The sequence below is a fragment of the Electrophorus electricus genome, chromosome 24, assembly GCF_013358815.1.
Source record: "Electrophorus electricus isolate fEleEle1 chromosome 24, fEleEle1.pri, whole genome shotgun sequence".
Lineage (NCBI taxonomy): Eukaryota > Metazoa > Chordata > Actinopteri > Gymnotiformes > Gymnotidae > Electrophorus > Electrophorus electricus.
The window spans coordinates 6,829,331-6,853,280 of NC_049558.1; the positions used below are offsets into that span (position 1 = coordinate 6,829,331).

Sequence of the window (23,950 nt, forward strand, 5' to 3'; positions counted from 1 at the left end):
TTAAAAATGACTTTTTCTCTTGCTTACAGCAAAGAAGACCATGCTACTGAATTACCTGTCAAAGAATGGACTAATAACATCTTTGATTTGAAAGTCTATCATGATAAGTGCTATAAAAGCTAAAAAAAAAAAAACTCTTCTGAAGCAATTTCACAGAAAATAGAATGCAGCTGAAAGGATGTGTTCATCTTTTTTTTTGGTAAACATATGTTAAAACCCACACCACTACCTTTTTTGATGTCAGTCTAATATCAGTAGTGTTTTTAACAAATAGAATGTTCCTTTGACGGGAGCACTGCAACTGGAGAGGAACAAAAAGCCAAAGTCAAAGAGAAATGTATATGTTTTACAGAGGTGGGGGTTGCCATCCCCTTTAAGTACCAGAGAACATTAAGTAATGTGTAAAAAAAAAGAAGAACAAGCACTTAAATTAGCACACTGCTGTTAAAACTAAAGCCACTCCCACATATTATGAAGAACAGGCCTAAATGTACTCTTATAGAGATGTTCAGCTCAGCACTGCAAAAACACTGTTTCTTTAATGGTAGTGCTTTGCACCTATGACACATCTATGTTCTTATTTTTTATTAGAATAAACATACATGAAAGCTTTTTCATTCCTTGCCTCATTTTCCTTGCTTTCAGGCTATTCTATCACTAAATGATTCCTGTACACATAAGCACAGAGTACAGTTTCAGTTAATTTTAGAGTTAATTTTGCCATCTTACAGGGAGAGTCAAGGCCTGCAACTCCGCAATGTTCACTAACAACTCGCTGCTGAGGCAGGTCCACCCTGAGTTCATTAGGCAACTCAGGGTGGTTTTCCATCAAGTGTGGAAGGGCATGATGGAGAGCACGGTCTGCCTGAAGCAGGACACTCACTCAACAGTGGACTTGAGTTCTGCGCTGGAACAAGGAAGCACTGATCGTGGATGGGCTCAAAAAAAGGTTCGAAGTGGAGCTGTTCTGTTGTGAGGAGGTAGCCTCTCTGGATGATGTGGTCAATCAAACCATCATGCATGACCAGCTTTTAGGAGAGAAGCAGCTTCATTTCTGCTCTCCTGCCCAACCGTGGACCCAGTCTGCACAAACATGGGAGCATTTTTTGTGTAGCCTATGCAGCTCACTAGTGCCCACCTCACTCCTGTGGAGATAGAGGAGGATCTAGCAGCACCTAACCCTGTTCTGTGGGGTGGGTGGGTATTATGTCTGGTTGACTTGCCATCTGTGACTGCACATGAGTCCAGTAGAGCCTCCAGCCATTATGAGTACTTAATCCATCTGTATGGCATAGCAACCACTTCCACCATTTTTAAGCCATTCATTGAGAACATCGGTCATCACTTACACTGATGACATTTTGATCTAATCAGCTTGCAAGACTAAACATAAGTGTCATGAACATCAGATTCTCTACATCCTCCTGCTGACCAATTTGCAGTGTAAATTAGAAAAGTGTGAATTCCATGAACTGCAAGTAGACACCTGCTATACCTAGACCTGCTTACTGATGAAACTCAGTAAGGTCAAGGCAGTCAGACACTGGCCTGAACTCCTCACCTGCAAGAAGCAACAGTGATTTCTAGGATTTGCTCATTTCTATCATAGGTTTATTTGTTCATTTTGTAGTGCAACCCCCTGGTTAAAGGGAATCCTGGTTCGGACAACACTGGACAGTTCCTGGCAGCAAGGTATTGGTGACCATCCATAACAAAGGACGTGATGAGGCACATCAACTAGTGCTTGAAGTGTGTCAGAAGCAAGATGCCATACACCTCTCCTGTGTGTAAGAACAACCAGAGTTTGCAAGGGGACGCACAGCCAGCTTCAATCAGCCATTGCCATTTTCAAAAAGAAACCCAATTGACTCTGGGCAGTGAACTCCAACTACCAACCAGGAGACCACTTGTGGTTAGCCACTTCAGTCAATTTAGGCATTTCATTTTATTTTTCTGAACTTTAAATGATGTAGGGAGTGGACAAATGTTTAATGTCCATTTTCAGTGCTGTAATATTTGTTGAAATATGACAGATTCTTCCATTAGATTAACACTTGAAAACATTTAATGCTACAAAACAAAAAATGAACACATTTCACATTTGAAAAGATTTGTAAGCAATTAAAACATATTTGTAATGAAAGATTTTATACAAAAAGTTAATTGTTAAAAAGTGTTATATCATGTTAAATAATCACACCAAAAGTAAAAAATAAGCGATTCTTTTGATCTGAAAGGCCTTGGTTGTAACAGCAGGGAATAAGGAGATTGTTTGTCATATTACTTGCTGAATTAGAACTTGCAAAAATCAAGCAACTCATAGAGACTAAGATCAGCCTTATTCTTAATACGCTATAGTTTTAATGATATAGATGTTTTATGGCAATGCCATGACTTATGGTATCTAAAACAACCATGCAGTGGATACTGTAACATAGAGAGGCAAGAGAGGATACAGTGGCGAGCCATCATTTTGGCGAACACGGCCGTTTATTTCACACAAATAAAATGAAACCAAAACACGAAGAACACTCAGAAATAACACTACATAGGAACATAATGATGGACTAAACATCTTAGCGCACAACAGGGTAGCCGAACACAGCATACAAGGGTCAAACAAACATCGACAAGAAACAACTAAAACACAAGAACATAAATATACTTGTTAACGATGACTAATGAGGGACAGCTGTAACACATAACCGACTAACAAGGGGGGGGGGGGGGGGGTGGCCATGTACACACACACACAAAATGACATCATTTTGACATGGGGAGGAGTCTAGGAGGAGGGGGCCCGTGACATGATAAAGAGAAATATGTGAAACCCAAGCGGTATGAATACCAGAACTAATGAAGGGAAACTATGCTTAGGAGGGGAGTGTTGGGTGGACTGAACATACACATATGACTGCGGTAGAGAGAAAACAGAATCCAAGTCAAAAACACAGCACAGCAACAAGGAGAACAGCATTGTGGGGAGACCATGACAATCAGCTGTAGAGGGGTCACAGAGTACTGACTGGCTAGTTGAAATGTTTCAAAGTTTTTAAAATACTTAGCACATCAAAATGAGTTGTATGTTCAGTCAAAGCATAGTTCTGCTACCAACAAAAAACATTCAAGCTTGACAGGAATAATCATTAGCCTTCAGCCAAGCCTGTCATTGTTGGCTAATGTTGCCTGGAAACCAGCATGGATAAACAGTCTCACAATGGTAGCTGTAAAGCATTTATGTCTATTAAATCAGGCATGTTGATAAATTCAGGGATAGATCAAATTGGGTACCTCAGACCATTTATGGAAGCATACATTGTTGTTATGTACATGCAATTTCTTAATGGAATGAAATCCTAAATATTTAACTTTATTTTTCCCAGACACATTTTTTAAATGTATGTATGCATTTTATGGTTCTGTATTCCAACATGTCGGAGTCAATGAAACTATGCCAGTGAAGTTAATGTGCAGAGAGAGTGCAGAATGCTTTAATTTAACCATTTTTGAAAATCTGTTGTGTATGAATCATGTAGGAATCAAAGCCCTTTTTATACATACCCATTTCAGTGGATCAAAAATAAGTAGACAAATTAACATTTATGTTAGCTATCTAAGCTTCCAAGAGGCATCATAATTTAATTATCTGAACAAAAACAAAAGTAGTGCTTAGAAAGTCTTCACATCCATGTTAATCAGTAAGATGTATCTGTGTGCCAGTGCATTACCCACCATTTAAAACCTGGGTCAGTAGACCAGTTTTACTTACACCTTGTACATTTTTACTGGACCAGGAAAAAAATAGCACACAAAAGTATTCGCCCTTCTGCCTTCGCACGCATATAAACTTGAATGACATCCCAGTCTTAATCCATAGGGTTTAATATGATGTCAGCCCACCCTTTACGGCTATAACAGCTTCAACTCTTCTGGGAAGGCTTTCCACAATGTTTAGGAGTGAGTTTATGGGAATTTTTGACCATTCTTCCAGAAGCGCATTTGCGAGGTCAGACACTGATGTTGGACGAGAAGGCTTGGCTCGCAGTCTCAGCTCTAATTCATCTCAAAGGTGTTTTATCAGGTTGAGGTCAGGACTCTGTGCAGGCCAGTCAAGTCACTTATCCTCAAAGTCACTTATCTATGTCCTTATGGACTTTGCTTTGTGCACTGGTGCGCAATCATGTTGGAACAGGAAGGGGCCATCCCCAAACTGTTCCCACAATGTTGGGAGCATGAAATTGTCCAAAATCTCTTGGTATGCAGATACATTAACAGTTCCTTTCACTGGAACTAAGGGGCCGAGCCCAACTCCTGAAAAACAACCCCACACCATAATCCCCCCTACAACAAACTTTACACTTGGCACAATGCAGTCAGACCAGTACCGTTCTCCTGGCAACCGCCAAACCCAGACTCATCCATCAGATTGCCAGATGGACAAGCGTGATTCATCACTCCAGAGAACACGTCTCCACTGCTCTAGAGTCCAGTGGCGGCGTACTTTACACCACTACATCCGACAGTTTGCATTGCGCTTGTTAATGTAAGGCTTGGATGCAACTGTTTGGCCATGGAAACCCATTCCATGAAGCTCTCTACACACACTCTTGAGCTAATCTGAAGGCCACATAAAATTTGGAGGTCTGTAGCGATTGACTGTGCAGAAAGTTGGCGACCTCTGGGCACTATGCGCCTCAGCATCCACTGACCCCGCTCTGTCATTTTACATGGATGAGTTGCTGTCCTTCCCAATCGCTTCCATTTTGTTATAATACCACTGACAGCTGACTGTGGAATATTTAGTAGCAAGGAAATCAAACTGGACTTGTTTCATGGGTGGCATCTTATCACGGTATCACGCTGGAATTCACAGAGTTCCTGAGATTGACCCATTCTTTCACTAATGTTTGTAGAAACAGTCTGCATGTCTAGGTGCTTGGTTTTATACACCTGTGGCCATGGAAGTGACTGGAACACCTGAATTCAATGATTTGGATAGGTGAGTGAATACCTTTGGCAATATAGCATGTGTGTGTGTGTGTGTGTGTGTGTGTTTGTGTGTGTGTGTGTGTGTGTGTGTGTGTGTACATGTTTGTTGTAATTTGTTGTAATGGATTACAGTGCTCCTTGAGGAAAGAAAAAAAAAGCATGGATAAACTTAGCATCTTGCAGATCGAAGGTCTCACTCATGCTATATTCCTTAAATGCAGTTTTATTAGAAATATGTGGCTTAAAAGTGTAGGCACGACACTCAAACACTCAGTCATGCAGTTGTGTTGAAATATCCAATTTTCATTAAAATGCAGGAAATCTGGGGGGAAAATGATCAGATATGTTAACTGGCCTTAACTGGACATGTTTGACCTATACAAGTTCACCTTTTGATTTCTGATGTGGATTTACATTTATTAAACAAGGACATTCCTGGTTCTGACAAATTTTTCATTGGAATAACAAACATCGCTGTTATGTTTTGGAAGTTGATTTAGCATTTTACAGGCTGCCCTAGCAAGGCCAAGTTATTTCCTTGCTAGCTAATTAAGTGTCATTTAATAAATGCTGTGAAATGTAGCTATGGTAGAATTTGTTTTCTAAAATCTTTGAAATCCAGCTTGAGCCAGTTAGCATCACAGGTGAACTGACTCTTGATTGTAATTGGTGGAAAACACTCTCACTGGCCTGTGTCACAGTCACAATCAACTTGTCTGACACTTTTTTATGTCAAACTCTGACGCTTCTTCAGCCCAAATGCTTCTGTAATGGTGAAGGCTTAGAAGCAGAAGCAGGAGAAAACTGAGAGTCCAGTAGAAAACAACAATTAGAGCAAGGGACCTAAGACTCAGAGAAACTTTTATACAAAGACAACAAAGTTAGGAACATAAAGCCCAAAGAGCAAGGAAATTATGAATGTAATGCAACAGTATATATCATAGTATAAAACATAGGCATTTAGTCAGAATGGAATTTGGATAATTATTGATATGATTTTGATATTGGAAACAACTGAAATATTAAATATATTTCATATGTTTAGTTTGTGACCAAAAAAAATAAAAAAATTTAAAAATTTAAAAAATCAATACAATTCCTGTTTTATTAGATTGTGGTGATTTTATGTCAAAACAAATGCAACTGGGTGATTAAGGGGTTGTGCTAATTGAAGAGTAGTTTAAAAGTGGCCATGTTGCCTGTGCATAAAGACACTAAATAAAAGCCAGTCCAAGTTTTGGCCCTCAACCTTGCATTAGCAGTATGTTTGTGGTCCTGTTGTAATGTGATCCACCATGTGATGCATTTAAGTTTTGTCTGGATCCGTGCTTTCGTATCCTTTAGAATTCCCCCCCAGTCACCTGTTAGATGGTGGTGGCACTCCTTTTGTTCCTCGTGTTCTCTCTGTTTAGATTTATTGTCGGTGTGCGTTGTGCCTCATTCGCCGCACCAACTGGGGACTGTTATGTTTATCCTTTTTGTTTCCATGACCATACTGTCGATCACTGTTTTTACATTGGCTTTCTTTTGCTCCAGTTAGGGCACTTTTATGCTCACTTTCGTTTTCGAACGTTTCATTAAACTCTTCAGTTAGAGACTCATGTTTGCTTCCCTTTTCTTCCCTTATTCCCATGTTTTATGCCCATGATAGGGTGGCAGGCTTAGGTGATGAAAAGTTCTTTACCAATTTCTGTTACCTTTCATTTTTGGCCACATTTCCAGAGTACACTCTCAAAACGTAAGTACAAAATTAGCCTTTTCAGTAAGTAGTGGGGACCCCAGCATCCCCACTGTAAATTACGCCTAAGTCTGTAGTTCATTTATTGGTGCTAGAAACTCCAGTTCAGCTACTAACAAAGTAACCGATTCTTTCCTCTTTTTATGATTTTTTAGCTTCATTAATGCTTGCTGTACTGGCACAGCTTTTGTCTAAATACTGAAAATCAAAATCCACATCAACAGATTACATATTCAAATGTCATTTGCAGAACTGACCCTAGGCTTAGTGCAGTAATGCATGAAGTAATGATAAAATCACACAAAACTGATAAGGACTAAAGTCAATTGTCCAATTACATTTGTTCCACTAAAATGGAGCAACTATGTATAATATGCCATCAATATAGATATCTTGGAATTAAAACTGACATATTTTCCTTTAAATTCTTGGTCATTTTCCTTTTAAATTATAGTACCAAAACAATGAAAACTGTCACATACTGTATAAAAGGCAGAGAAGGAGATTAGATTAGAAAGACAAGGTCAGGTTTGGTTAATTAAAGAGCAAGAGATAACTAAAAAGAAAACTCACAGGAAATGTAGAGATGCTAGCTTAAATAAGAGTGAAAAAGAGAGATAGCAAAAATAGGTGCTTGGGGTGAACACTCATATTTCATTTCAAGGTTGAGCCACATTAAAGGAAGGCTAAAGCAGTGAAGTTCTAAAAAATGCGTTTTTGAAGTCCCGAACTTTCAATCTTTCTGAATATATCACATCTTCAAAGGTCTGATGATGTGTCTATGTGTATCACTTGACTCCACTTGACTTGACTTTAGATGTGGAGTGGAGGACATTCTGGGAGAGAGGAAAACATGGTGATTTCCAAGATATAATTAAATCTCAGTTCGGAACTGGATGGTGTTTAAAGGCCCTACACAGCTGTTTTTTAATATGTGAAAAATACATATTTCTGCAAAGAATGTTATATATTCCAGTTACCTTCCAATTTTCTCCTAAAATGACATTAAAAGGAATGCTCTGAATTTTCAGTTTTCTTGCCTTTTACCATTCTGCTGTGTGGACATGGTCCCTAATGGATTGATTGACAGCCTCTGTGTCAAACGTAACCACCCCACTCAGTGTGGCACAGACTGGAAATGGGATCACATCAATGTGACTTTACTTTTCTGAACCTGAAGAAGTGAAAGGCTGCTTCTGTGTATTTATTGATCATTGTAGAGCGTTTGAATAAATGTCCGGTTTTGTCTGCTACAGGCTGGATCGATCAGCACGCAGGAGTCTGCCTGTGGCCAGATAAATATAACGTATTTGTAAGACATGACTGGCATACTCACATGTTCTCTTGCAAAGTTGTTAAATAAAAGTGAAGTCAACAGTCTATGCGGAGTTGCATCATAATTTGGTACAACAACTTTACATGATGTCAGAACCCACACGAACTTTACGCCTGTGACAGGTTTTTTTTGCCACCGAACACTTGTCTGTTTTTCCCTCCTGCTAGCCAGCTAGTTAGCCCAATGCTACTTTGACAATGGCAGATGGTTTTCGCAGGCCCGAACCCCTAGTTTTTGATGAAAATGCTGCTGAAAACTAGTGAATTTTTGAAAGAGAATACGATATTTTCATCGCAGCAGCACATTTCGACAAGCCTGCAAAGACAAGGGCCTATATTCTCCTCAACATTGCAGGACCAGAGGCCATTGAACATGAACGCTCATTTGTCTATGCAGATGAGGAACGCGCGCCTGGAGCAGACAGAGCGATCATTTCCTCGGCGGAGTCCAGAGAGGACCCGGATTGCCTAAAGAGAAAGTTTTGCGAAATCTGCAACCCTCAGAGCAACAGAACAATGGAACAGCACAGATTCCACTCTAGAAACCAGAAACAAGGTGAGGGTATCAAGTCTTTCATTAGTGATTTACAGATCAAGGCCAAAAGTTGCCATTTCGGAGACTTGACTGATGAGCTAATTTGTGACCGAATCGTGTGTGGCATAAGTAGTGACTCACTGAGAAAATCTCTGCTGAGAGATAGTGAGTTGACACTCGCAAAGGCCATTTCTATCTGTCGCATTTACGAGATGATTGAACAAAGTAACAAGACACTAGCCACAGAGGCTACCAGCGTTGATGCAGTAAAGCCCATTTTGAATAGAAAACATCAGTGAAAACCCCGGGCTTTCGTCCCGAACGTCTTGAACTGCAATAATTGTGGGCACAGTCATGTGGCTAGATGAGATGAGTGTCCAGCCGTCGGACAACAGTGTCGTAACTGCGGAAAACTGAACCATTTCAAAAGCTGTTGCAAGCCTAGACCACGGAGTCACAGAACTCCATCCAGTAAAGCCCTCAAACCATCTGTGCATGAAGTGGCAGTAGAATAGCCCACAGAGTGCGGAGATGTAACATATTATGTAGATGGCATCGAGCGCACTGATTGCGTCAACTGTGTCAACTATACGACTTCTGAAAAAGACGAAGGATTCATCACGATACGCATAAAAGGCAAGCTCACCGAAATGAAAGTCGACACAGGAGCAAAATGCAACGTAATGTCGCTAGGGACTTTCATGCGCATAACTAATGGGGGAACAATTAGTAAGGCAAAAGGAAACAGCCAGCCTTGTATCTTACGGAGGCACCACGATTAAGATCGATAGCATGGTCACACTGTCATGTTGCTTAAACGGGCAGTACCACTCCCTTCCCTTCTACATAGTCGATAGAGAAGTGCAACCAATACTAGGTTTTCATGCATGTATGAGCATGGGTATAGTCAAAATGAGCCCAGAAGTCCATCAGGTCACCATGGACAGCAACACAGATTTTAACAAACAAATTTTCACCCAATATAAAGACCTATTCAGTGATGAGCTTGGAGAACTCCCAGTCACATACTCCATGACCATAGACCCTAGTATACAGCCTGTAATCCGACCAGCCCACTGCATCCCTGTCGTGATGCAAGATAGAGTCAAAGCGGAACTAGAACACTTGCAGAGTACTGGTGTCATAACTCTAGTCACCAAGCCTACAGACTGGGTCTCCTCAATGGTGGCAGCACATAAGAAGGGCAAGCAGGAAATTAGACTCTAAATATATCCAAAAGACCTCAACGCAGCACTGAAGAGACCCCATCACCCTATGCGTAGTGTAGGACGGTGTGCTTCAGATGCTCTTTGAGGGTTGCTATGCGTACCAGGCCTGCAGACCACGGCGTCGCCTAAGTCCGAATGCCAAAGGGGGAGACACCGCAAGCGGTGTGCAAGGAAGCAGAAGCGGGGGAAGCGAGCTGGGGTCCGTGCTAGGCTAAAAGCTAATCCCAGCAGGCCAGCTCTACCGTCTCTATTCCTTTCAAATGTCTGCTCCTTGGATAATAAACTGAACTGCATCAAACTCCAGCAGACTACAAAGCGAGAGTTCAGAGACTGCTGTGTTTTAATCTTTACTGAAACGTGGCTCAGCGACAGTATTCCAGACGCCGCCATTCATCTGGATGGATTAGTGACAATCCGTGCTGATAGAGACAATGCTCTCTCCGGCAAAACACGCGGTGGAGGAGTATGCATTTATATCAATGAGTCCTGGTGTAAAAACTCTGTGCTTGTCGTTAAGTACTTCTCACCGCGGGTGGAGTTTGCTATTGTCAGATGCAGACCTTTTTATTTACCGCGGGAATTCACCTCTGTGTTTATAATCACGCTGTACATTCCACCCAGCGCGAACACACGAGAGGCTCTCCAGGAGCTGTATGGAGCGATTAGTGAACTGCAGAATGTTCATCCAGACGGACTGTTTATTGTCGCCGGAGACTTCAACCACGCAAATCTCAAGTCAATACTGCTTAAATTCCATCAACATGTGAACTTTTCAATGAGAGGAGCGAACGCGCTGGATCTCGTTTACACAAACATTTCCGGTGCGTACCGAGCGGAGCCCCGCCCCCACCTCGGATAATCTGATCACATGTCTGTAATGATGATTCCTGCATATAGCCCGATCGTCAGACGCTCGAAACCGCTTCTGAAGCAGGTGAGAACCTGGCCAGCAGGAGCCATCTCTGCTCTTCAGGACTGTTTTGAGCAGACGACTTGGATCACGTTCAAGGAGGCTGCTAGTGACAGTGGCACTGTTAACCTGGAAGAGTATACAGCATCAGTGACTGGCTACATCAGCAAGTGCATTGATGATGTTACTGTCTCCAAGACCATCATCACACACCCCAACCAGAAGCCATGGATGCCTGCTGAGGTGCGCATGCTACTGAGGACCAGTGACTCAGCCTTCAGAACAGGTGACAGAGAGGCTCTCAGGAAAACAAGAGCCAAACTGTCACGTGCGATCAGGGAAGCAAAGCGTGCACATGCACAGAGGATCCATGGACACTTCAAAGACACTGGTAACACACGGCGCATGTGGGAGGGCATTCGGGCCAATACTAACTACAGGAAAACACCACCTTCCTGTGACAGTGATGCCATCCTCCCAGATGCACTGAATGACTTCTATGCATGGTTTGAAGTGCAGAACAACATTGCAGCAGAAAAGTCTATCCCTCCGCAAAATGACCAGGTGCTGTGCCTGACGGTGGTTGATGTGAGGCGTACTCTGTGTGGAGTTAACCCACGGAAAGCTGCTGGACCAGACAACATCCCGGGTTGTGTGCTCAGAGAATGTGCTGACCAGCTTGCAGATGTCCTGACAGACATCTTCAATATCTCTCTGAGCTGCGCCGTGGTCCCAACATGCTTCAAGACCACCACCATCGTCCCCGTGCCTAAGAAGCCCACGGTGTTGTGTCTCAACGACTACCGTCCCATCGCACTCATATCCATCATGTTGCAATGTACTTATTGTATATACAACAGATTGTCTTCACTTAAAATGAAATCTTTGAAAGATTCTTTCCATCATTCATATTTTAGTCTAAAGTAGAATCTCTTGCCCTGAAACAGTGTTTAAGGCGATTACAATGCTTTGAGAGACTCGTCATGAGACACAACAAGACCCAGCTTCCCCCTTCTCTGGACCCCCTGCAGTTCGCGTACCGCCCCAACCGCTCTACAGATGATGCCATCTCTACCACACTTCATCTGGCACTCACACATCTAGATAAAAAGGGCACCTACGTAAGAATGCTGTTCATAGACTTCAGTTCAGCATTCAACACCATTGTTCCTCAGCATCTGATTGGAAAGTTGAGCTTACTAGGCTTGAACACCTCCCTCTGCAACTGGATCCTGGATGTCTGAACTGGTAGACCTCAGTTTGTCCGGATTAGGAGCAGCACTTCCAATACCACCACACTGAGTACTGGTGCTCCCCCGGGCAGCGTACTCAGCCCTCTGCTGTTCACACTGCTGACTCATGACTGTGCAGCGATGCACAGTTCAAATCACATCATCAAGTTTGCTGATGACACGACTGTGGTGGGTCTCATCAACAAAGACAACGAGTCAGCATACAGAGAGGAGGTGCGAGAACTGGTGAGCTGGTGTAAGGTGAACAACCTGTATCTGAATGTTGACAAGACAAAAGAAATGGTTGTTGACTTCAGGAGAGCAAGGCGAGATCACTCCCCGCTTGCCATCAACGGCTCCTCAGTGGAGATCGTCAAGAACATCAAGTTCCTTAGTGTTCACATAGCGGAGAACCTCACCTGGACCCTGAACACCAGAGAGAGAGCCCTGCGACATCTTTACTTCCTTCGGAAGCTGAGGAAAGCCCTTCTCCCATCACCCATCCTCACTACCTTCTACAGAGGTACTGTAGAAAGCATCCTGAGCAGCTGCATCATTACCTGGTTTGGGAACTGCACCTCCTTTGACCGCAAGACCCTCCAAAGAATAGTAAGAACAGCTGAGAAGATCATTGGGGTCTCCCCTCCATCACGAACATCTACATAACACGCTGCATCCGGAAAGCCACCAACATTGTGAAAGACCCCACACACCCCTCACATGAACTGTTCACCCTTTTGCCATCTGGAAGAAGGTACCGCAGCATCCAGTCCCGCACCTCCAGACTGTGCAACAGCTTCTTCCCAAAAGCCATTAGACTCATGAACTCTGGCTAACTCCAATTCCAATTCAGATTCCAAAATGGGCACTTTTATACATGCTTATAGACAGTCTCTCTCTCTCTCTCTCACACACACACACATGCACATACATACACACACACACATACATACACACATACATATCTATACACACACTCACACATTGTTTTGCATCGGACTAGTGCTGAAGACAAACCTCACACAAATAAACTATGCACTCCTGTTGCAGTCTTCCACATTATCCTACTTGCTGCTAGAGTACTGTACTAAACCAGTGCTGTACTCCGAACTGTTCTGGCTGCTACCGGTGACTGCTATGTTCAGGGTAGCATGTCACTAATTGCTATGCACAACTCGCTCTACATATGCCCAGTACTCTGTACTGTACTAAATAATTGCACTGTCTACTCATTTTGTATTTGTCCTGTCCTGTATTTATTATTGTTTATTTAATGTTTATTTAATGACATTTTGCACGATATTGGACTGTTTGCACTTGTGTAGCATGTTGTCTGTTGCACTGTTGTTTTTGTGTTGCACCATGGTCCTGGAGGAACATGAGGAACATTTTTGTTGTGTACTTGTATATAGCTGAAATGACAATAAAACCTCTTTGAACTTGAACTTTGATCTTGAAGAAGTAGCAGCCCAGATGGCGGGAGCAACAGTATTTTCTGTCCTAGATGCTAAGAACTCCTTCTGGCAGATCCATCTAGACAAGAAGTCTTCACTGTTAACCACATTTAGCACTCCGTTTGGGCGCTACAAGTTTCTGCGAATGCCGCTTGGAATCAGCTCTGCTAGTGAAGTGTTTCAGCGCTCTATGGAACATCTGTTTGTGGGCCAGCCATGCTCTATCATTGTCGATGACATCATCATCGGAGGCCAAGGAATAGCTGAACATGATTCCAGCATCAATTCTTATAGATACACTTGCACAAAATCAGGGATGTAGGATTTTTATAGTCAGGTGTATGCTTAACCAATTATACCAAACAGGTGCTAATGATCATCAATTTGAAACAGTGATTAACTGAAACATAAACAGCTGTGTAGGAGGCCTAAACCTGGGTGAGGAACAGCCAAACTGCTACCAAAGTGAAGTTGTAGAAGACAGTTTCATGTCTCAGGACATACACCATGGCAAGACTGAGCATAGCAACAAGACACAAAGTAGTTATACTGCATCAGCAAAGGCTCTGCCAGACAAAGATTTCAAAGCAGACTGGGGTTTCAAAAGGTACTGTTCAAGCTCAAGAAGCATAAAGAAACAGGCAACGTTGAAGATGGTAGACACAGTGGTCAACCAAGAAAACTTAATGCAGCAGATGAAAAACACATCAAGCTTATTTCCTTTTGAAATTGGAAGATGTGCAGCATTACCATCAGCCCAGAACTGGCAGAAACCAGTGGGACCCAGGTACACCCATCTACTCTCCGGAGAAGTCTGGCCAGAAGTGGTCTTCATGGAAGAGTTGCAGCCAAAAAGCCATACCTCTGACATGGAAACAAGGTTAAGCAACTCAACTATGCACAAAAACATAGGATCTGGGTTGCAGAAAAATGGCAGCAGGTGCTCTGGACTGATGAGTCAAAATTTGAAATATTTGGCTGTAGCAGAAGGCAGTTTGTTTGCTGAAGGGCTGGAGAGCAGTACAATAATGAGTGTCTCCAGGCCACAATGAAGCATGGTGGAGGTTCCTTGCGAGTATGGGGCTGCATTTCTGCAAATGGAGTTGGAGATTTAGTCAGGATTAATGGTGTCCTCAATGTTGAGAAACACATGCAGATACTTATCCATCATGCAATACCATCAGGGAGGCGTATCATTGGCCCCAAATTTATTCTGCAGCAGGACAACAACCCCAAACATTCAGCCAATGTCATAAAGAACTATCTTCAGCATAAAGAACAAGAAGTCCTTGAGGTGATGGTATGGCTCCCACAGAGCCCTGATCTCAAGATCATTGGGTCTGTCTGGGATTGCATGAAGAGACAGAAGGATTTGAGGAAACCTACAGTCACAGAAGATCTGTGGTTAGTTCTCCAAGATGTTTGGAACAACCTACCAGCCGAGTTCCTTCAAAAACTGTGTGCAAGTGTACCTAGAAGAATTGATGCTGTTTTGAAGGCAAAGGGTGGTCACACCAAATTGATTTGATTTAGATTTCTCTTTTGTTCATTCACTGCATTTTGTTAATTGATGAAAATAAACTATTAACACTTCTATTTTTGAAAGGATTCTTAGTTTATAGCATTTTTTCCCACCTGCCTAAAACTTTTGCACAGTACTGTGTGTATATATAAACAGGATAAGATGTTGAATATCTTATGCCATTACAACGTCATTAGCGCTTCACATAGAAACTTGCTTACTTTCTTCACTCCAGCAACCACATCATCGTGAGCTCTCCTCAGGGGTTATCAGGTAGGCACCTTCCTTTGTCTGTTTTTGTTGAATTAAACCCACAACACTTCCAGGAGTCTCAACAGTGAGGTATGGTATATCTCAAACTCACTCCCATCCAAGCTCCACTTTAAACCAAGCTGCACCTTTTAAACACTATGCCACTAGTAAACACAACCATAAAATCCATGACGGCCTTCCCAGTGACTAAGGCCTTACGCAGCCCCACTGGCACCATTAATGGATGCCCACTGTTGCCAGTTCCACATGGATATTACCTACAAGCGATCTCCAACACAAATCCATCCTGAGCTCTCTAGTGATGAAAGCTGGCACCATCAGTGCTTGCTCTAGGCCACCGGTTCCATTTACCACTTTACACCATGGCATGACAACCTCAGCCACTCTGCCTTTATGGGGCATTACCCCAAACAGACTGAACTCTCCTTATCCGTTACCACTGATTAGCCCTTTCAGCAACTTCCGACAACTCCTTCTCAGCTACCATAATTTATGACCTCTAATGCCGAACTGCACAAGCAGATGTGGCAGACTTTGCTACAAATCCCCTAACACCTGACTCTACCAGTCTTACATGTGTCTGCCACATTCCATCACCTCAGCCATTAAGTCTGCATATTTTAGCTTTTTTCTTTCAAAAGCTTCATCCAGTTATTTATACGCTGCATCCTAAAATTGAATTGTAAATAAAATAATCTGATTATTTACCGAATACATGTTCAGTCTTAGCTTAGTTAATGCAATATACTGTGGGACCTGTAGTTTTTTATCTGTGTCAACAAGCAATTTCTAATCTCACACTTCACCCCATCTGCCATCTATTAACATTCAGTACAAGGCTTTCAATTCATTGCAATATTAAACAATGTGGTTACTCCTTTACATACAAGTACACAACATAGAATCTTCTTGAGATGCAGACATAAATATGTATTTAAAACTGTTTTAGAGTACATGATTCATGACATAACACACACTAATAAACCACTAAAGGCTGATCCTTACTGAAAAAAGCAGCCCTGATGTACCCATCTCTAATAAGGAAAATGCACTTTAGTCTCGGTATGTTGCCATAACATTCACTATTGATCAAGTACCATTAGACCTGATATTCTTTTCTATGTCGGTGAACTAATTAGTTTGGCTCTACAAAGAGTCAAGGTGTAATTAGACACATGCCTTCTCCACTTTCATTTACTCCAACTTGTGTAGTAATTAATCATCTGCATCAATAGATTGAAGGAGACAGAGCAGAAAGGAAAGTGCATTTCTGCTTTAATCACTACTTCCGTGGAAGAGCTGTGGATCCAAGTGAGTCAGGGTACCTAATTAGAAACTGATGAAACAGAAATGACAGACTAGGTGTTTGTAGCTTTAACAGGCACTAATTCATCTCTGCGGGCCTTTCAGCTCCTTAAATTTGTACCAGTCTGCTAACTGATGCATAGGACCCCTAAGAGATATCACATTACTCAAGAAGGATGTCAAAGAAATGAAAGAGAGGGGGGAAAAAAGCCTCATGTCTCTAAGCATTACATTTAACACTTATTAAACTTCACGATCATCACACCTCAACCAACAATGCGATCCTTAGTGGTTATCTATTTAAAATATCACTTTTGTTGCAGCAATGACTGCATGCCAGTCACATCTCAAATGCTTTCATAGATGACTGAGTCTACATCACAGCAAACACAGCCACGGTGGTTCAGGAGGAAGAGATGACAAAAGAAGAGAATACTTAAGGAAAGACAATGAATGTTCAGGCATGTTTTCCAGTGAGTGTGAGATAAACAATGAAATATGGTCATGATCTGTCTCTCTATACCTTTAGAAATAACTGCATTGCTGTTTGAGAAGCTTAGGCCTATTAGCTAGACCTTGGGCAGATGAGAACGCAAATGATTTAACAATTAAAATAACAAATAAAGAGGCTTGTTCCAGCCTGTCTTCTGAGATGTTAATATGGGAATTAGTTTTCTTTTAAAGCATTACTGAAGTCAGTTGAGTACAATAGGAAAAAAAAACAAAAATTACAATGGGCATCTACGCACATGCTTGAACCCCAAAAAAACAAACCCTGACCACTTAACGATGACTCGCTGAGAGCATAAAATAAAAACCTGAAAGTGAAAGGCAGTCTCCCAGACCTAAACAAAGCCTAAACCTAGACTTAAAAGATTTTCAGTGGTGATTCACCATTGGCACTGCAATTTAGTGCAATTCCAAGACTAAACGTACTCCAATATAACAGACAAACATTTTTAATAAATACTGGCAATAAATATGTATACAGGGCATGGCAATGATTTTAAGTCCATTTTGGTCTTCAATATATAACATCTTAATTGGGTAGCTTATGAACAGTTACCTTGTTTACTGCCCAACAGTGAACTTTATTGCCACATATTAAATTAGCTTATCCATAAACATAACTTCAAAACAAAATTCAATATTTTAAAATGAATTAGAAAAAAAAAACTGCAATAAACCATGCTTAACTGGACAAAACATTTTGAATATTTAGCATAAATGAAATGTATTTGTAATTGTAACATTTTGATTTAATAAAATTTCTGTTGGAAAAAAATTGGTGTAATCTGTGGCAGTTCATCCACACACTGTGGAACACAACTGTCACGATATGGCCCCTCCCCCCAAATGTCTCCCCGTGTGTTTGTGTGTGTGCGTTCGTCCCTATGGTCATGCCCTCCCTGTGTTTCACACCTGCTCCTCATTGTGTATCGTCAGTGTGCATGTATACAAGTCTTGTGTTTGCATATGAGTGTTGTCGATGTTTAACTCGGTTAGCTTGCTAGCCACGCGTTCGTCTTTGTTTTGTGTTACAATAAAATATTTTGTGTTTGACATGACTCGTCCCCGCATCTGGCTTTGCCTCACCACGTCACAACAGTGTCCACAAACTGCAGGAATTTTAGGAATATCTGGGACACGATTAACCCCCTGCACTCTTTGGTTAACTACCTTGTGACAAAGATGTAGGACTACAACTTTTTGGAAAACACCTGGATGTTGTCAGGTTTGGCAACCCTGGGATAACAGTACTTCAACACACGAGAACTTTTTTCCCACCCAACTGTTCTGCTGAACTAAGCCCAACCTGGTGGCTATTTTAGTGACATATGGCATATGCAGTGCTGGAGAGGCAGTAGATGTAAATGATGAATGCACCCATTCTCTACACTACAGCAGTACCCAATGATTTGGTTTGTAATTGTCTGTTGGTGCCTGGAACTACACTGCCTTTCATTTGATGCTAAAGACTCCTTGGGACTGTGCTTGCCCCAAACCCTGTCCCCTCACAGTTGAATACATGTTGTTGCCTTCATCAGCAGGTCATGCTGTATGTAGAAGGGCTCAAAGATGGGTTAGAACCCTTCTGTGTCCTTATGTTCTTCCATGGATAAGTCTGGAACTGGCTGTTCTCAAACACAGTAGGTATGAGTGACAGATTTCAGGCCAAACCTAAGACCCTGGCCAATACTTAGGCTTGATTCCTGCTCTCTGCATTGACTGCCCATTGCATTGCCTTTTATTAATGTGAATGAGTCATTAGTTAGGTTAAAGGAACTCATTACTAATGATTAAACAAGACTAAATGAAAAAGGTTTAACTTTTAGGAAAATAAATAAAAGCAATTAATCAGTGACACGAATGAAATCCAAACATTTTTGATACCATACGGTCAAGCCAATGTGTAAAGATAACACCTGCCTGCTGTAACGGCCCGCCCCACGTTACAGGGGAAGGATGCTAAGACTCCAACGTCTGGGACGTACATTTATTAACATTGAACACTAACGGCACTCACAAGAATCACACACGATTAATACAAACAAGAAACGGTTAACACTAAGAACAGACGATAAACACGTATACACTTAACAAAAACGAATATAACGCTTAACATCACCATTGAAGCCAACACCACATTCACACGTTACGTTAACAATGACCAACGACGCTGCACACCCTGACGTGGCTTTAAATACACAGATGAAACGAGGCGCAGGTGTGTGGAGTCGTGGCCCCTAACGAAGATCCTCCCACTGCACGTGGCTGGCCACGTGCCTCGCGGGAGGCGAGCTCTGAGTTCCGTGACACCTGCAGTTCTAAACTGTGACTTTTAATTGAGTTCTTCAAGGGCAAAATAGCAGTGCTTGTCCATATGTGCTCTTGCATGCACTGGGTGTATTAATAGCACTATTGCTTCTAAGTCTTCAGTTTTTCTAGAAGTTTACAGCCGCCTAACGTATTTACATCTGAACAAAATGTCCTCTTAGACATGACTGGGATAGTAATGAACGTGTAGTTCCATTATATCTTGACAGGGCTCAACATGAATTATATTCATTACTTAATGAAAACTACTAGGCTCTTAAATTATCTAATGACCATATAAGACTTTTTCTATAGAAAAAAATGAATGAGTTAGTAATAAATTGCCAAACTTACCAGATGAGAGTCCACCATCTTTAAACCTGTCTATGTGTTTCATTATACTGTGTTCATGAATTTAGATATCAGAACTTAGATATGCTTCAGATATGAAAAACTGGATTAAATGCAAAACTGTAGAAAAAAATGCTGATCTTTAGCACTATGATCCTTATTACATTTTAATGCGTCTGGTCCATTAAATACGCAAGCGTGAGTCCCGTTTAAAAAACCTATATTCACGTACCCTAGGTGAATCATAATTCTGAAAAAAAAAGGGAAATACACGGTAAGCATCCAGAAGAGAGAAAACGTGCCGACGGTAGTGACGTAACCTAGTTGCGCTTCATTCTTCAAGTTGCTTGGAAGAGAAGAAGACGCGCTGCCTGCCTGTAGAACAGGGACGGCGCGCACGCAAAAGTCTGTCTTAAACGGTAAGAAACGTAGTTTTAACTAAAAAGCCATTCGTAACATAATGCGAATTGATTTAGCGTGTTTATGCCTCGCTTTGATTATAAGAAAAAGTCAATCAAAAGTACGAGCCGACTGGGTTTGTTTTTAAATAAGTGTTTGTTAATATATATGAAATATGTTGAGATGCGCTGTGGTTGGAAATGCACATTTTGCGTTTTGCAAAATTTATTTTCTGAATGTTCTGTGAAATTAAATAGTTTAGGTTACCAAAGTGAAATCCAGCCCAGTAACTTTATTACATTGCAATGTTTGCGAGGCAATTGATGGCTTTCGCTTGTTTCTTCCAGGTTTCGTCATGCGCAGTGATACATTAACGACCTCAAACCCTTAAAATTCGAGGCACAGATTTGAGAGACAGCAGCGAGATTTAATGAAGTAAAGAAGTAAACATCTGAAGGCATATTTTTTACAATATGGGTAACATTTCAAACCCCACCAACACGAACCCACAATGCAACTTGAGCGTGGACTTTTATTACTACGGTTCTCTTAACCGGACTGATTTAAATTGTACCCCGCCTTCGGACTTTAATGCAGATCTGTATGTGGTACTCCCAGTTATTTACTCCATCATATGTGCAGTGGGACTGACTGGCAACACAGCGGTAATTTATGTAATACTGAAAGCGCCCAAAATGAAGACTGTCACTAACATGTTTATTTTGAACTTGGCAATTGCTGATGATCTCTTCACGTTAGTTTTACCCATCAACATTGCTGAGCATCTTTTACACTACTGGCCTTTTGGTGAAGTGCTTTGCAAAATTATCTTAAGTATTGACCACTACAATATTTTCTCAAGTATATATTTTCTAACTGTTATGAGCATTGACCGATACCTGGTAGTTCTGGCTACAGTGCGCTCGAAGCGCATGCCGTATCGCACTTACAGGGCTGCCAAGATCGTAAGTCTGTGCGTTTGGGTGCTGGTAATTCTTATCGTGGTACCCTTCACGGTGTTCGCAGGAGTCTACATTAGCCCAGAAGATTCTGCGCGAAAAAGTTGTGTTTTAAGTTTCCCCAGCCCCGAAGGTTCATGGTTCAAGGCAAGCCGGATTTACACCCTCATACTGGGCTTTGCTATTCCCGTATCCACGATTTGCATACTCTACACTATGATGTTGTACAAACTGCGAAACATGAGGTTGAACAGCAACGCAAAGGCACTGGACAAAGCTAAAAAGAAAGTGACCGTAATGGTGTTTATAGTTCTTGCCGTTTGTCTGTTCTGTTGGACCCCGTTCCACCTCAGCACCATCGTAGCTCTAACCACGGATCTACGAATTACACCGCTTCTGATTGGAATTTCTTACTTCATCACAAGCCTGAGCTACGCGAACTCCTGCCTAAATCCGTTCCTCTATGCCTTCTTGGACGACAGCTTCAGAAAAGCCTTTAAGAAGATGTTAGAATGTCGGACTGCTTAAATGTACCAGCTTTATGGAAGATTGTTGCGGGTCTGTGTCTTCGAAAGTAATATTTCATGGCTGGATGTGTAACGCAGTCTCAGGATATGCACGTCAAAATTGGAGAACGTCTAGGTCGCTTAAATCTAACATGAGCATTTGTCTCCCTCTTGTGCCAATGAAGTGAACATCTCCCGCTAAAAGGGTATTTAATAACGTATCCACAGCAATTAAGCTACAAGTATTACATCAACATACTATAAAGCTGTAACATATTATCTGAACAAAATACGCAGTCGTCAGCCCTTTTTGTTTATTAGAAGAGGGGAGATGTTCCCGTGACTATATATATATATATATATATATATAGAGAGAGAGAGAGAGAGAGAGAGAGAGAGAGAGAGAGAGAGAATTATATATAGAATTTTATATATATATATATATATATATATATATATATATATATATATATATATATATATATAAAATTCTTTTTTTTTTTTTTTTTTTTTTTTTTTTTTTTTTGTACAGGCCTGCTTGTCAAAACAAATCATTTGCTGCCAAGTGTTGTCTCAGTAAATAGACGATGTTGCATCATGTTTGACAAATATACATTCCCTTCAAATTATGGGAAGGATAATTACTAAATACTTGGAACTGTCTTTATCAAAATACTTGGAAACACTGGAATAATTTAAAAACTTGACATGGCAGATATAACTGAGTGGATAATAATTTAGCGGACTTTCAGAAAGTGAAGCATACAAATACTTGGCTTTGAGATTTATGTTGTAAATAAAATTGATTAAAAAACTATTCGGTTTCATTTGGATTATTGCGTAGATAATAAGTAAATAAATATTACATTTCATTTTTAAATAGTTCACAATTCATGAAAGGCTTTAAATCTTTGTAGAGACCCTTTAACTATACGCATGTTGCATTTTATAGCATGCAGGTATATATGTACACTTTACACTTTATATCCTAGGAGCAACTGAATTTCACTTAGAGGAGGGAAATTCAAAATACAAATTTACAGTAAAATTCTAAATCAACAAGAGTTATTCTTGTAATGTGTCAAAGCACCTCACACTATTAACATTAACACAGTTGAGGCCACAGAGCAGTCATTATTGTGGCACAAAATGAGAAGTTGTGTTACACTTTTTAAGGTCAGGCTAAACAAGTCTATAGTCAGGCTAAACAAGTCTATAGTCTCAACACCTCTGAGCATTCAAATTATAGACCCATTTCTAATTGAGTGTTTCTATCTAAGATTTTGGGAGACAGCTGTAGCACAGTAGCTAAGCTTGTACTTTCATAAGAATCACATGATTAAAAAAATTAGTTGGGATTTTGGCCATATTTTGGTACCGAGACATCTTTCGGTAAAGGTTGACAGGTAAATTTTTACTATACTCTGATTAAGGTTACATATCTTTGGTTCTGCTTGACCTGCTTGTAGCATTTGACACAACATATTGTACTAAGCAGGCTAGAGACCATTATTTTGTTCATAGGAAAAGCCCTTTGTTAGTATAGGTCCTAGCTCACTGAATGCTATCAGTTTGTGAATGCAAACAGTGAAGCATCCATCCAGACAAAAGTAAAATATGGCATCCTTCAATGCTTTGACCTCTAGTCTTTATATTTTACAAATAACACTGTTGATGGTGTTATTTTGTAAACATTGCATTTGTTCTCACTGCTGAGATGATTATATATTGTGTGTATCAGAGTCTAAATGATAAACTTCAATTTAAAAGGATTGAGGACTGCATACAGGATATCATGTAACTTCCTCCTACTAAACCCAGAAAAAAACAGGAGTCTTTCTTGGTCCTAAAGATGCTAGAAACAAACTACCAGAATTAATGCCAAATTTTGGCAGCTTTCCTGTTGCACAAGGAACAACAGTGTTAAACAAAATCTATCCTTTGATACATATGTAGGTAATATTACTACGATAGCCTTCTTTCAAATATTGCAAAGCTAAGAAATTCACCATTCATACGTGATGCCAAAAGGGTCACGCTTTTATTTCCTCAAGCTTGGAATGGTGTGATAGTAATACACTGCTAGCTGGATGTTCTAGAAAGAGTCTAAACAAGCTGCAGTGATTTCATGGTTACAAGAACCAGAAGGGCATATGAAATATATGAAAAACATATAAGGGGCTCTATTTTTCTATTTACTCACTATCATGCCTCCTTAGATCACAAAGTACTGAATCTCCAGTACTCAGAATTATTAAAACTGACGGCAGGGAAAGAAGTCCACAAATCACCCTAAATCTGTTTAGTTAAGAATTAGGAAAATAGCTTTCATATTGGATAGATGACGGAAATCCTTGGAGTTTATAGACATAGTGAATTATGGTAAACTGTTACAT

The 23,950-nt window shown here is 40.9% G+C and overlaps 1 protein-coding gene across 1 annotated transcript; it reads left to right on the top strand.

The window, feature by feature from the left end:
* Positions 1 to 20,040: 20,040 nt before the first annotated feature.
* Positions 20,041 to 21,876, top strand: npbwr2b (neuropeptides B/W receptor 2b). The gene is made up of 2 exons (XM_027021634.2): positions 20,041 to 20,109; positions 20,437 to 21,876. The coding sequence occupies exon 2, from the start codon at positions 20,563 to 20,565 to the stop codon at positions 21,574 to 21,576; it is 1,014 nt and encodes a 337-aa protein (XP_026877435.1). The 5' UTR covers positions 20,041 to 20,109; positions 20,437 to 20,562; the 3' UTR covers positions 21,577 to 21,876.
* Positions 21,877 to 23,950: the final 2,074 nt, after the last annotated feature.